This window comes from Cupressus sempervirens, chromosome 8 (assembly GCF_028749045.1).
Source record: "Cupressus sempervirens isolate cs-2001-9-10 chromosome 8, ASM2874904v1, whole genome shotgun sequence".
NCBI classification, from domain to species: Eukaryota; Viridiplantae; Streptophyta; class Pinopsida; order Cupressales; family Cupressaceae; genus Cupressus; species Cupressus sempervirens.
In genome coordinates, this window is record NC_143125.1 from 178,515,454 (window position 1) to 178,529,722 (window position 14,269).

Consider the following 14,269-nt stretch of genomic DNA (forward strand, 5'->3'; position numbering starts at 1 on the left):
CTCTTCTTGTAATGTTCTTATCTTTAGCTCGAGTTCTCTTCATTACCTAGTTCAAACCTTTTCTAAGATTTTCAATCATATCAATTTATGCTTCAACAATGTTTCTCTTCTTTGGTGTTGTATGTATACCCAATAATTTTAATGCCTCTTCTAAATTTTTGTTTATAAGTACAACTAAAATTAATTGAGCTTGTTAATGTGTTTCAAAATTATCAAATTTAGCTGATATTTCTCTTGTTGTCTTATTCATTGACCTCTTCTTAGCAAGACTTGAGGGTTAAACATCAACAAACGATCTCAATTTCTTCACATTCATTAAAAGTAATTATCTAAATTTCTATATTATTTTCTCTTTACATTTTAAGGTAGAGCTATATGTTCACCCATACCAATAGGAGCACACAATCCTTGCCCTTCTCTAATATTTATTGCTTGAGCTTCCATATGAGGTGATCTTGACCCTTCTCCAAAATCATGCTTAAGCTTCCATTGGGAGTGATCTTGACTCTTTTCTATGTGCATTTCTTCAAGATGGCTTGACCCTCCTATTTAAGCTTCCCCTTCACCCTAACCATGTTAGTTGTGATCTATATGCACAAAAATGAATCAAATTAGAGAGAAATAAAACACAAAAGTAAAATTCTAGCACAAAAATTTAGAGGTCTAGGTCCATACCTTTTTTAGTTTTATAATAATATACAAATACAAATTCACATTTTAAAAAAAAATTTGCCGGACAATATTTTTCTTACATGTTTTCTTTGCCTTCCCTTCTTGTTCCCCATTTCTCCTCTCAAAAGAAATCCTTGAAAAAATTGTCAATATTAATTCTCCTCCCAAAAAAATTCTTCGAAAAAAACACCAATAGTACTTCTCTCCAAAAAAATGCCTTTAGAAAAATCCAGTCAATAGAAAAGAAAAAAAAAATTAACTTGATTATAATTGTGTAAAAAATGATTTATTTTTTTGCTTTTATACCATACCAAATTTTTAAAAATACATAACCTAGCTAACCCAATTTAGTTGAACTAGGTTTGGTAAAAATTTGGAGAGCCTTGTTGTGGTCAAAATTTTGTCAAGGGCCTTTGTGCGTCATGTCAAGACCCCTAATTTGGAATTTTCTCTCAGAGGCATCAATGAACTACAAAGAATGGCCTTTCAAGGCTTGCAACAAGGATAAAATAAAATGATCTTTAATGGAAAAATATTAGATGATGCTACTTGAAAAAAGCTTTATAATTACTATAATGTTAATACATTTTGAGTTCATTAACACTTTCAAATTTTATTTTAAATAAACATAGGTTTTTTGGCCATTTATCAACCTGTCATCTTGACACTTTGTGCAAAATAGTACTTAGGCAATAAAAATATGAAAAATACATAGAAAATGAGTATTTGTGTTACCTTTCCATTAAAAAAAAAATGTTGATATATAAAGATCAAGTTAGAGCAGACCAAAGGAACCTATGTTTAAATTACAATTACTATCACTTTACAACTTAATGAACCATGAAATATTCAACCAAAATAAACCAAACCAATTCCATTCTCTAGATATTGATGTTGAAAATTTAACTTCAAACGTTAAGCATTCTGTTTTGAAAAAAAGTCATGCTATACCAAGTGACAGTCACTTCTAAAAATGTCAATTTTCACACAAAGCACTTTTCAAAAGAGAAGGAAAAATGGATACAAATGAATTTTAATTTATTTTCATAAACAAGCTAGTTTGTTTTTTCAATAATAATGTTTTATTAATTTGAATGGATTCTTAACCAACCATCCGTCGTTGATGAGGATTTAGAAGAATTGTCACATAATCCTCTACGTTTAGCAAAATATCACTTCCAAGATAGTGGTTTGCAAATCATTGTCATGTTGATGATTATTTATTTAGTCTGACCAATCGTTGTTTATTGGAAGTTTTGAAACCACTGTCTTCCTCAATTGACAAACAAGTTTTGGTGTGTTATTTTCAAAGCATCTTACTCAACAATTTTTATAGCTTGTCTTTATTTAGATGCTACAATTGTTAGAACTATGTTGGATTCTTTTAGGCAATCTGTAACTTGATATTTCATGTTTATAGTTTACAAGTTAGTTTGATAAAAAGGTTAACTATAATTTATAGTTTAATGCATTTAAAAGCTCCTTTTTATTGAGGATGGCCATCATTAAAAAAATAATTTAGAAATTTTATTTTTATTTTTTATAAAATTGTTTATATTAGTATGGCATGATAGTCAAGTTTTCTTGTTATTCTTGCAAGGAAGGCTTTTGTTTCATTCTAATATTATTAATGAAATCTTAAAAGGAAATAATGTCATCTATTTATGACCTCACTTATTCATAACTTGGGGTAGCGAGCATTTTCCCTTTTTTAAAGAGATAGTCATTGCATAGAAATATAAGAGAGAAAAGAGCTTTTGTCATTTTGTGGTGGCTCTAACAAAGTGGCCATCTAGCTAAATGATGGACCAAGTTCTACATCTAGTAGAGATTTTTCCACCACTTCCATGTGAAGGACCTTGGGATTAATCGATCAAGCCTTCAAATTATAAAGGAGTTTTATGCAAATTGTCAAAGATATGATATTGTAGCTCCATTTGGAGCATGCTTTCTATTACATATTTAAGGGTTTGTTTGTGACTCAAAACTACCTCTATGAAAAGGAGTTTAGTGAGCAGTGAGAGAGGTCCTATGATAATTCATTCTAAGGACCCAACCACTTAAGAATCTTATGATTATAGATCTCAAAATAGTAGGGCCCACTTAGACTTTGTTTGAAACTACAATTGGAAAAATTGTTATGTTGTCATTAATGTCAGACATATTGGTAAGGTGTAGTGTCAAACCTACTAGAGAGATATTTTACTAATAGTGTAGAGTATCATATCATTTGATTGATGAAGAAGATTTGAAAAGAAGAGATCATGAGATGACCTAGAGAAAGGTTGATTTGAGATGTGTTGAGTATCATGAAATTACAATGGGCACTTGATAAGTTAGTCCTTAAAAATTGTTCAATCAATACATGAAGTGTAAATGGCAATTGGATGAAGCTAAGAGTTGAAACAAGTCATAAGGATAAGCTTGATCGAGTATCGGTATTGCACGATCAATGAAGGAGTCGAAGCTAAAGATTAAGGAACTTAAGTAGAAATTGACAATTAGTTATTGCCAAGAAAATGTGTGAAGTATAGTAGCGACCGAGCATAGCAATGATTGAGCAAGCCTATTGATGTCGAGTGAGATAGTATAATTATTGTTGAGTTACACAGTAATGACCGAGATGAAGAACACAGTGATTGCCAAGTAACAACAAAAATTATAGTTTGAGAAAGATTTAATTTTGAGGCTAACACAGTTGGAATTTTTAATTAGTCTAAGTGTGTGGAAGATAAGGATTGATGAGCTTTTATATTTAATGCATGAAGAGATTTTTTTATACAATTAAAGGCAAGAATTTGATTAGAAGTTTCTAGTAGAAAAAGGAGAACAAAAAGGATGAAAGGATTCAATGAATTTGACCTAACCCTAAGATCAACGGTGATGTTTAAGTGACAAAAGATCAAAATTACCTATTTAAGGAGGCATAATAAATTAATTTTAAAGGTTGGTTCATTGTTGACTGGCAGTCTTAAGGAGAAATTGTGAAGAGGAAAACAAAAGATGTGAAGTGTAAAGTGTGAAGAGCTTGTGAAGAGTGATTTCTTTAGGAGATGCCAAGGAGATCAGTGATGGAGATGTCAATGGAGGCCAGTTGATGAACCAATAGATGAGCGAGTGGAGATCTAAATTTGCAAAGTGAGTTGTACTTTATAGATCAAACCTACTATTACATTCTAACCAGTGTATTAGTCCAAAATCCTTTAAACAAGGTTGACCTAACATTCATTTTGTAAATTCTTTAATCAAGGTGATAGTCTAATAGAATGTTCTAAAGTCCTCTAACAAGGCCACTCCTAATAGGGTGATTAAATCCTTTAACTGAGTTACATTTAATAGTGTGTTGTATAACCTTTAATAGAGTTGGTGCTTAACCAAGCTCATTTTAGAATAGTGAAAAGTTGGTAGCATGTTACTAGGTGGTTTTTCCCAAATTGGGTTTCCATGTTAACTCATGGTGTCAAAGTGTTATTTTCATGTGGGGATATTATTGTTTTATATGATATATTATACAATAGTTTATTTACTAGCAGTCGACACATATAGAGATAGAGAGTTAAGATATTGCATGAAATGTTAAATTGTTGATGATATGCTATAGAGACCGAATGGATATTTGAAATTGATTAATCTATTTGAAGTGATTAAAACTTGAATTGGTTCATTTGGACCTTAGGATACCTACTTCACCCCCCTCTCAGCTATTCCAAATCATTATGACAATTGGTATTAGAGCATTGGTGCTTGTCAGGAAAGTTTGAAATGTCTCAAGCCAAAGATCAAGATGTACAAGAGAGAGATACCTAAGCTAAACAAGGAAAACTTCCCAGCACAACAAAGGATGATGAGATCTCACTTATTTGGAATTGAAGATTCCACATCTTGCTACTTGGACAATGAATACATTTAGGTGCCTACATTTATGACAATTGAACAAATAAAAGAGAAGTAGGAGCACAACCAAATGATGATTGAACTTTCAATAGCTCTCAATTATGCAGAATTTGATGATGTGAAGGAATGTACTATTGCTAAGAAAATGTGGGACAAGTTGGCATAAATCCATGGAGGAGGCAAGAATGTATTAAGAGCTAAGGAAGAAATCTTGAAAGGAAATTTTGATGACGTGAGAATGAAAGAGGGTGAGAATGTTGAACAATATTCTAGCCAAATCAAGGAAAGTGATGAATGCTATTAGAGGAGTTGGAGGGAAAATAGTTGATGAGACTATGATAAGCAAGGTATTGAGCACTTTACTTCCTACCTATCCATTCATATTATCTACTATTCAAGAATTGAGATGTACACCTAGTAATGATATGACCTTGGACAGTCTAATTGGTAGACTTACTGTATTTGAATTATCAAATTTTATTTTAATCAAACATAGGTTGTTTGACCATTTATCAACTTGTCTCTTCGACACTTTGTAAAAAATAGTAATTAGGCAATAAAAATATGAAAAATGTGTAGAAAAAGTATTTGTGTTACCTTTCTATTAGAAAAAGAATAAATGAATTTTGATATATAGAGATCAAGTTAGAGTGGACCAAATGAACCTATGTTTAAATTACAATTACTATTACTTTAGAACTTGATGAACTATGAAATATTCAACCAAAATAAACCAAACCAATTCCATTCTCTAGATATTGATGTTGCACATTTAACTTCAAACATTATATCAATCAATTTTGAAAAAAAAAGTCATGTTGCACCAAGTGACAGTCAATCTTTAAAAATATTGATTTTTCACATAAAGCACTTTTCGAAAGAGAAGGAAAAATGGATACAAATCAATTTTAATTTTTTATAAAAAAATATATTTATAGAAAGTAGAATGAAAATGCTAAAAGACACCAATTTACGTCATCTTCAAATTCCTAATAGTTTTGCACCAATAAGTGTTTGGAAGTGGAGTTTTTTTCCATAATATTTGATCTAAGTGTCGAAGTTGGCAAGAAAAGGTTGGACGCACAATGTGGGGCCACCCCTAAGCTATTCATATACTTTTTCATCTACATTGCATCTGTTTCCTTTTTCATTTATAAATTACGTAATTAGAGAAGTATCACTATCTGATTCAGTGCTTGGGTCCTCACTTGAGCCTTGCCTATGCACAATCAAAATCCCAACCTTCAATTGTGAATGTGTCATATGCATCTACAACCTCTTTATAACTTTACAACATGTACTTCCATCAAAATTATTCTCTACAGACTAGTTCTAGGAACCTCTAGTGCATGTTTTGAGAGGTTGAGCAACAAGACTTTCTTAACAACAATCAAACCCTTTCAAAAGGTTTGAAAGATTGGAAATTGGAACCTTGAAAGGAATACAAAAGGCATATGAAAACATGTTGTAGTATCTTTGTGATTGTGAGTATAACAATGGTGTGGCTTTGGAACCTATAATTTCTTATATTTCCTTGATCATTTGTTGTTTAATTTTTTTCTTTTTGCTATGTTCTCATTCCTTTTTGGAGCTTATTTTGTCATTATGTTCCTTTTTTTTTTATTTGCTTAGTATAATATGACAATATATGATCATCTATACATGGAAGATGATAGACATTTGACATGAAGTTAGAATATAAAGATAAAGCAAGAATATTTAGCTGTTGCAAAGTAATCAGACACAATTTCATTCTTTAAGAACTTAAAATTTTTACATTAAACATTAGGGAAAAAATTAACAATATGAATTTAAAAAGAAATTCAACAATAAGTCTTTGCAGTGATATTAATGTGACGAACAAAAAAGACAACACTATATTTCAGATTGAGTCCCAATTGAGAGGCAGCATTTCAACCTTTGACAAGAATTTATTGAAAAAAAATTTCAGCAATTTAATGCTCAAATTCTTTTGCTTAAGATGAATGGTGCCTACAACACAATCTTTCCTTCCACTTGTATGGAAGTGTATAGTTTGTCCCACTTGCATATATTCCTATCATTTTGTTTTGGAAAAACCATTGGTTCTTTTATGGGCTGAGGAACACACATCCCATCCAACTTCTTTGTCGAAGTTACAAGAATAGGCCAAAGAAGGTGAATCCTCGTACTCTAAATCGCTATTGGAGGTGGGCTTATTAGTATTTATGAATGAATACATGATAAAGAATCATATTGTACACACACAAATTACAATGCCCTCCTCTCATTTTAAACATTACATGGCGAAGTTTTTGAGGAGCTCCAGTACTCCTGATTTATCTGGCATTGCTGGGATTGCTCCTTTCTTTGTTGTTGTAATTGCACCACACCCATTTGCAAATCTAAGAGCCTCTTTCAGCTTCTTTTCATCCTGAGAATGCAAGAAAAATCCAACAAAAACAAATTAGTCCGAGTTGAAGGCTTACAATATACTGAAGTCCATTTGCTTCACATTAAATCTAGTAACAAGTGATGATCTCAATATACTAACCTTAAGCACCGACATGTCATTTATAATTTGACACAAAAGCCCTCCTACAAATGCATCTCCTGCACCTGTTGTGTCAATTGCCTTCACGGGAATACTAGCTACCATTCCACTGAAGGACTGGAAAACAACCAAAAAATGTCAAGGCTTGAAAAATGAAGTTTATCTAATTCCATTCAATAACAGGTACAAATTACACTAAATGACAATCAAAGGAAAATTGGGCCAATTTGAGAGTTTTTGTATGCCAACCTTGGTATAATACTTGCAGCCCTTTTGTCCATGAGTTACAAGCAATAATGTTAATCTGGGGTGCCAAAGTGACATAACAACTTCATCATCGTCTGGGTCTCCTCCTGTAAGAAATGCTACCTCCTCATCGCTCACCTGAAAGAATCGCATAAAGAAATAAGTATATATACAGACAGACTTATAATATTTGCCCCCATTTGGTAAAATTAGAAAATAAAATTGATCTAATGCAAAAGGCAATAGGTTTGTGTATATGTGGGCAGTGAACCTTACACTCACCAGCAAGAGAGTCAGATTGTAAATTATAAACTTGTATAAAAAAATCTTATAAAGACTCCAAATTATAGGTCACAATCACTGAACAATGAAGCATAACCAGCTTTAAAAAGACAACACACAAGTGGAAATTGTGTAAAAAACACAACATTTTTAAGAAACACATTTTCCTAGAGTTGTAGATGCAGTAAAGTCGCATCTATTCTTAAAAATTGTGTCCACCAGTGTATGTATTCAATAAAGTTAAATCCGTGAAGAGATCCAGTAGTCATTAGGGTCTAATGATTGTGATAGAGTAGATGTCATAGATACTCCTAATAACTGATCACACATGTACTAATAGTCGATCTTTTTTGGCTTTTTTATTGGTGATTGACCCATTTGTGCACCACTATTGAGACATTTCATAAGGACTACTGGCACATTTTACCACAAATATTGGTATTTTTTGGTGAATGATTATTGGGGGTGAGCATAACGGGTATTGGGCTAGTGTTTTAAATTTTAAAATCACACTTTTTGACCACTTTGCACTCCACAGCCTCTACAGAGAGATCCGCAAATTCCAAAATGCGGAAACCTTAACTTTAAGCTCTTGAATCACCTATCGAGGTACACCGGAAAAATTCGACTTACAGTTTAGGAGATCTAAGTGCATGGAGTTATCCTGAATGACTAGTTTTCTAACATCTGGAAAACTTTTTAACGTGACCAATGATACTGTCATGATATGCAACATGACCAAATGACCTGAGTAGACTGGATCTTGAGGTCTAGAACTATTGCCGCATACCCTTAACAAACTAGTCAAGATTACTAACATTATGATCAGGAAAAGATAAATTACAGAACAGCCTTCCTATAGCGCACAGAATTTCTTACAAGATGTTTCTTCATATGCTATTCCCTCTCTAAGAAAACTAAGGAAGAGATTTTTTTAAAGCTTGACAGAGAGGTATATTTGGAAGCCTTCTATGACAGAGAACATGTCCTGTGAGCTCGAAGGATCTACAATTCCTTAAATTTATGCATCTGCATTTTTGTTTGTGGCTGTCATTCTAGAAGATCATATAGAAGGCTAATAGAAGAAATAAATATTATCCAATCCTATACCGCTAAAACCGAAGAACGATTTGTATATTTCAGAGCTACTCAATAGTACATTAAGCTTTGCCAAGGTTCAAAGTGTGAAATGATTTTTTTTTTTTCAAAAGAACATATATGTCGGACTACAGGGGAACAAATCACCTTAATTAAGTCTGCCTTGTCCCAGATACTCAGGATCCCTTTGCGTGCTTTCTCAGCAGACGGCCAAAGTGGCAATCTAAGATTTGGATCATAAGATAGAAGGGCACCTCCTTGTTTAGCAATCTCCATGGCTGCAATATGAGCTGATCTAGTTGGTTCTGCTATTAAACTTATTGATCCATAGTGAAATATTGATGCCTGCATATAATTAGAGCAATCAAAGCAATCAACTACCCATGGAAACCTTGGAAAAAAAGTTTTTTATTCCATTTATGATCAAACAAGTTCCCATTCCAATGATGGTCACACTGAATGTCCTATTAAAGAGTTCTTGTTGACTATTATGAACAGTGCATTCTTTTTGTTTGGTTTAAAAGCTTGAAAATGGAAAATAACGCTATCTTTTCTATTTGAGCATCTTGTAGCAATTAATGCAATTTGATTCAAACGACTACCAACCTTCTGGATTAAGTCTTTGTCTAGCTCAGACTCGTGAAGAAGCATATCAGCACTGGGATTGCGGTAGAACATAAACTCTCTTTCACCATCCACCTTCAAAGTCACAAATGCAAGTGCTGTTCTAGCATTGGGATCAAATCTGATTCCCTGATCAATAACCTTGTTTTCCCTCAAAATGCTAGCAAGCATGTGCCCAAACTCATCATCTCCAACCTGCACAAAATAATAAACCATATGGCATATTACATATTAATACCTTCGTGTTGATACGCTCATTAAAAGGCCCTATCAAATCAGCAAGAAAAACTTTTGGAGCCAATTTAACACATATCTCGCTGGATTTTAAGAGTTTATAAGAAATGTAAATTAAACTGAAACAGTTCTGTATAAGGAGGTAATGACTCAAAAAGGACTGAAATTCCACCAGAGGGATATGTCACATGAAGATGGAGATCTTTTAAGCCAGCGCAGGAAAACAAACAAGACAGACTCACAAAACCTCATAGAAAAAATTCAACTGAAGTGCTAACAGTATTGGACAGTATAGGAGAGAAAGTAGAACTCTTCTTCTTGAGGCTCAGCTCTGTATCAAATAGGCTGGATTCCTAGGTTAAAAGTGTTAAATTATCAAAGTTAATTTATTTTTCCAAGCTTAATTTCTTCCTTGTGTGATCTTTAAGAGTGACCATACCAAATCAGGTAATGGACTGTCGTATCCAGTCTGACTTAATCCACTGGAGTCTTTATGATTGTATTACAAGTTAGCACATAGATTTTAGAATCTTCAGATGCTACCATAACAGTGAAAAAACTAAGACACCTTGATTTGACAGAAGCTACAAACATGCAATGAAATCCCCATAATGGGTATAAGGTATTTGAACCATTAGCTTGTAATCATGCAATCAGCTCAAAAAACATAAGGGGGATCCACAAGGCAAAGTAACGTCTTAAAAGCTTATGTCATCCTTTTTTTCTGGATTGACTAAGATTTGGGTGCCTGAACTGCTACAACAACTTTAATTGACTGTAAGATGACGCTGGATTCAGACCTGTATCAAACTGTGAACCAAATATTTGAAGCCAATCAAACTCTAGCCATTAGGGATCTCATGATTTCACTTGAAAACAAGCAAACTCAAACAGTGAACATACTATAAGGCTAAGGGTATTAACAAACCTGAAAAATTGGAGTGAAATCCAACTATATGTAGGTCAGAAATAAATAATAAGAAATCATTGCAATGCGAATCTAAGCTGGAAGAGGTGGTAGCTAATACAAGAAGACAGGGACTTGTATTCTGAAGACATCTCAGTTTGGAGCTGTTTTAAAACGAGCACTTAAAGATACTATGAGCTTATGAGAAAATTAAATAAACTTAAGAACACTATTTAATACCATAGTCCACGTGATAACAAAATGGAATGAAATAGCACCAAGGAACAAAGTACAATCAGATCAATAGATGGAAACAAAAATCACCTGAAACAAAGGGTAAAACAGGACAACTAAGGATTAAAGCATTCAGATCAATTCATTGTCATTACAAATCACCCCAAATACAAAGTGGAACAGGACAATTGGTTTAAAGCATTAAATTTTAAAATCATTAGATTATAATCAAGGAATCAGTAAGAGAAAACAGATTTCTACAATCCATAGAAAATCTTAGAATGTTTCTGGATTCAATTGGTATCACTTTTTTTGCATCAATGTTTCGGATCTCACTCTGTGATCCATCATCAGAATGAATGATAAGAGAACATAAAACAGAGTGTGATCCATTGATGCGAAAAATAGTGACTCCATTGAATCCAGAAACAATCTAAGATTATCAATATATCAGCTCAAACACAAGGTCGTCGAGCATTTAGATCAGTAGATTGCAGTAAAAGAATCCACCAGAAATACCAGATGAAGCAGGACAACATAAATCAAAAGCTTAAAGATTTGACAAATCTTTTTTCCTCTTGTATAGTTCACTATTGGATGATGGATCATGGAGCGTGGTCTGAAACGTCGATTCAAAAAGATAAACATTTTTTGTTTTCTCCATGAATCACAGAGTATGATATGAAATGTCGATGCAAAAAACTCTGAAGCAATCTTCTCCAGAAACTACAGCTTACTAAGATAAACATGGTTAAAATCCAGGAGCCTTTAAACATATCAACATGGCCTACCAAAAAACTCAATCTCTCTGAAATCTTTATGTCTGAAATGCCTCGAAAACCTTCCTTGCCTCATAGTTTTTACCAATGCAAACACTAGGAACACTAGGAAACATGAGACATAGAGATCTAGCATAATTTATCACCTTCCCAACAAATGCTGAGTGACCACCGAGCCTAGAAACTCCAACAGCAACATTTGCAGGTGCACCACCAGGGGCCTTAAAAAATGCGGGTGCTTCAGCCAATGAAACCTCTCCCACGGTGGGAACAAAATCAATCAGCATCTCCCCAAAACAAACTACCAAACCACTCTTCTTAGCTGCTGGCCTCTCCAAATCCATCTTTTTGAACCCTTTTCAACATAACAAACCCAATTCAAAAAAATTCATACTCCTTGTAGCAAATGTAAAGACAAACCCAAAAATCAAATTTCCAACATACCCAACTTAAGAAAAGTTATTAGGCATCAACACATACCGTTTTCAAGGGACGCGAAACCATTAGTGAAAGCCATTACTTCTGCTACACCAAACAAGATCAATGAATGAATGAATTGAATAAGAATATCTTAGCTCTGAATGAATCTACAGGTACTTATAAGCATTTATATATCCAGATCTGAATCGTCCAAAAACACCGAATATTGCTGATTCTAGGGGGCATCATATAGCTTGAAAAAACCCACAATTTTAACAATTTCTAATTATCCAAAACTCAAATTTAATAATCTTGCCCTGATTATTCCGCGTTGTCGTGAGGTGGATTTGACTGGAGCATTCAACCAAATGAGCAATGAAAGAAACGTGGGATCTCTGTGTTGTTGGATTTGATTAGATATTACGTGAACCCACAATTCCAATTTCTCGGCCCCACTGCCACCTAATCAGTGCCTTTAAATCTTTGATGCCTAGTCATCAAAACATATAAAAGATAATTCCAGACAGATTATTTCAAGATAAACCGCGTAAGCTACGATTTTTCCGGCCGTGGAAGTAATCTCTTTAGTTTTCAACTTTTGCTCATCCAGCGATATCTCGAAGAAAGGAAAAAATGATTTTTTGTAACATCTCTTTTCTTAGTTATCAACTTCTCTGCCATCCACTTTCTACCTGGGATGTTTCGAAGAAACAAGCCAGTTGATTTTTTCTATAGTAATGTTTTATTAATGTGAGTGGATTCTTAATCAACCATCCATTGTTGACGGGTATTTAGAAGAATTGTCACATCATCCTCTAAGTTTAGCCGAATATTACTTCCAAGATAGCGGTTAGCAAATCACTGTCGTGCTGCTGATTATTTATTTAGTCCAACCAACCGTTGTTTACTGGGAGTTGTCAAACTACTGTCTTCCTCAATAGACAACCAAGTTTTGGTGTGTTGTTTTCAAATCGTCTGACTCAGCAATTTTTAAAGTTTATCTTTGCTAAAATTGTCAGAATTGTGTTGTATTGTGTTGTTTTCAAATCGTCTGACTCAGCAATTTTTAAAGTTTATCTTTGCTAAAATTGTTAGAATTGTGTTGTATTCTTTTAGGCAATCTCTAACTTGATATGTCAAGTTTGTAGTTTACAAGTTAGTTTGATAAAAAGGTTAACTACAATTTATAAGTTAATGCATTTAAAAGCTCCTTCTTGTTGAGGATGGCGATGATTAAAAACAAAATAGTTTAGTAAGTTCTTTTTTTTTTAATTTATAAAATTGTTTGTATTGGTATGGTTTGATAGTCAAGTCGTATTGTTCTTGTTATCAAAATTTAAATTTCATTATCATATTACTAATACACATTTAAATGGGATGAGGTCCTTTTTAAGAATTAAAGTATTTGTTGGTACTTAGATGAGTTATAGAGATGTATTGATGACAAATTTTGTCATTGATAACAAATATGTTCTTATGTTCATGACAAACTCAATTATGTATATCACAAGTTATTTAGCTGATCGACGAAGATAGTGGTTGGCATAATTAGACATGTGTCTAGTAGAATGAGTATAGATATCATATCTATGTTCATTGTGATTTATGTGATGATTTGTTAAAGTTATAGATTGTTTGGTAAAGATTGGTAGCAAACTAGTGTATAAGAAATAGTAATAGAGAGAGTTTATAGTATTTTGGTTATATATTATTAGTGAATAGGGATGAACTGTAGCAAGTATGGAAAATGGTACAAGACTTATTTGTGTGTGTTGTTGGAGTAGGATTTGTAGGTTTTCATTTTTGTAGAATTCTCCAAGTTGTAGAGTCATCTAATAGGTTTATGGTTTATTTTTGTTGAAAATACTACTAAGAAACCTAAGTCCTAAAACTCTTAAGCCTTCAAAGAACCTCGGTTCTTTGAACCTTATGTTTCGTCGTTGTTTTATGAATCACTTAAGATGAGTCTTCTTCACATTGGTAGGGCAATGTTATAAGTCTCTTAGGAAGAACATATTTTATTTCTCATGGGTGTCATGCCCAAAAATTAGGGCAAAAACACACGAACATTTTTTATAAAAAAGTTAAATAACACCATGTTTAACACATGCTAATTTGAATAAGTTTTGGAGAGTTTAATTGGAATAGAAGTGAGTTTTAGTTGTGATTCAAAATGACACAGAGTCAACATCTCAATTAGAGAGTAGCATCATATATTCGAGCAAAGCATTAGGGTTCCATAGTTCCTTAAAATTGAATTAATATGTTTGACTAAGACACATAAGACACATTAGGTTTGCTATGATTCCATATTTGATTTTGTTATGTCAGTTGAATTCCTTAGGT

At 33.1% G+C, this 14,269-nt stretch overlaps 1 protein-coding gene across 1 annotated transcript; it reads right to left on the bottom strand.

The window, feature by feature from the left end:
• Positions 1-6,420: 6,420 nt before the first annotated feature.
• LOC149542142 (putative fructokinase-4) lies at positions 6,421-12,144 on the bottom strand. The gene is made up of 7 exons (XM_089797173.1): positions 11,984-12,144; positions 11,650-11,858; positions 9,332-9,544; positions 8,873-9,070; positions 7,349-7,483; positions 7,100-7,216; positions 6,421-6,979 (listed from the first exon to the last, which is right to left on the bottom strand). Exons 1-7 carry the CDS (start codon positions 12,018-12,020, stop codon positions 6,845-6,847), a joined length of 1,044 nt encoding a protein of 347 aa, XP_089653299.1. The 5' UTR covers positions 12,021-12,144; the 3' UTR covers positions 6,421-6,844.
• Positions 12,145-14,269: the final 2,125 nt, after the last annotated feature.

Bases quoted from the DNA above. Each gene is read 5' to 3' on its own strand.
- LOC149542142 (XM_089797173.1), bottom strand. From the start codon at position 12,020: ATGGCTTTCACTAATGGTTTCGCGTCCCTTGAAAACG. The intron at 9,545-11,649 runs GTGATAAATTAT...TATTTTGTGCAG, and splicing joins ACTCAGCATTTGTTGGGAAG to GTTGGAGATGATGAGTTTGG. The intron at 7,217-7,348 runs GTTGGCATACAA...GTTGTTTTCCAG, and splicing joins GCTGCAAGTATTATACCAAG to TCCTTCAGTGGAATGGTAGC.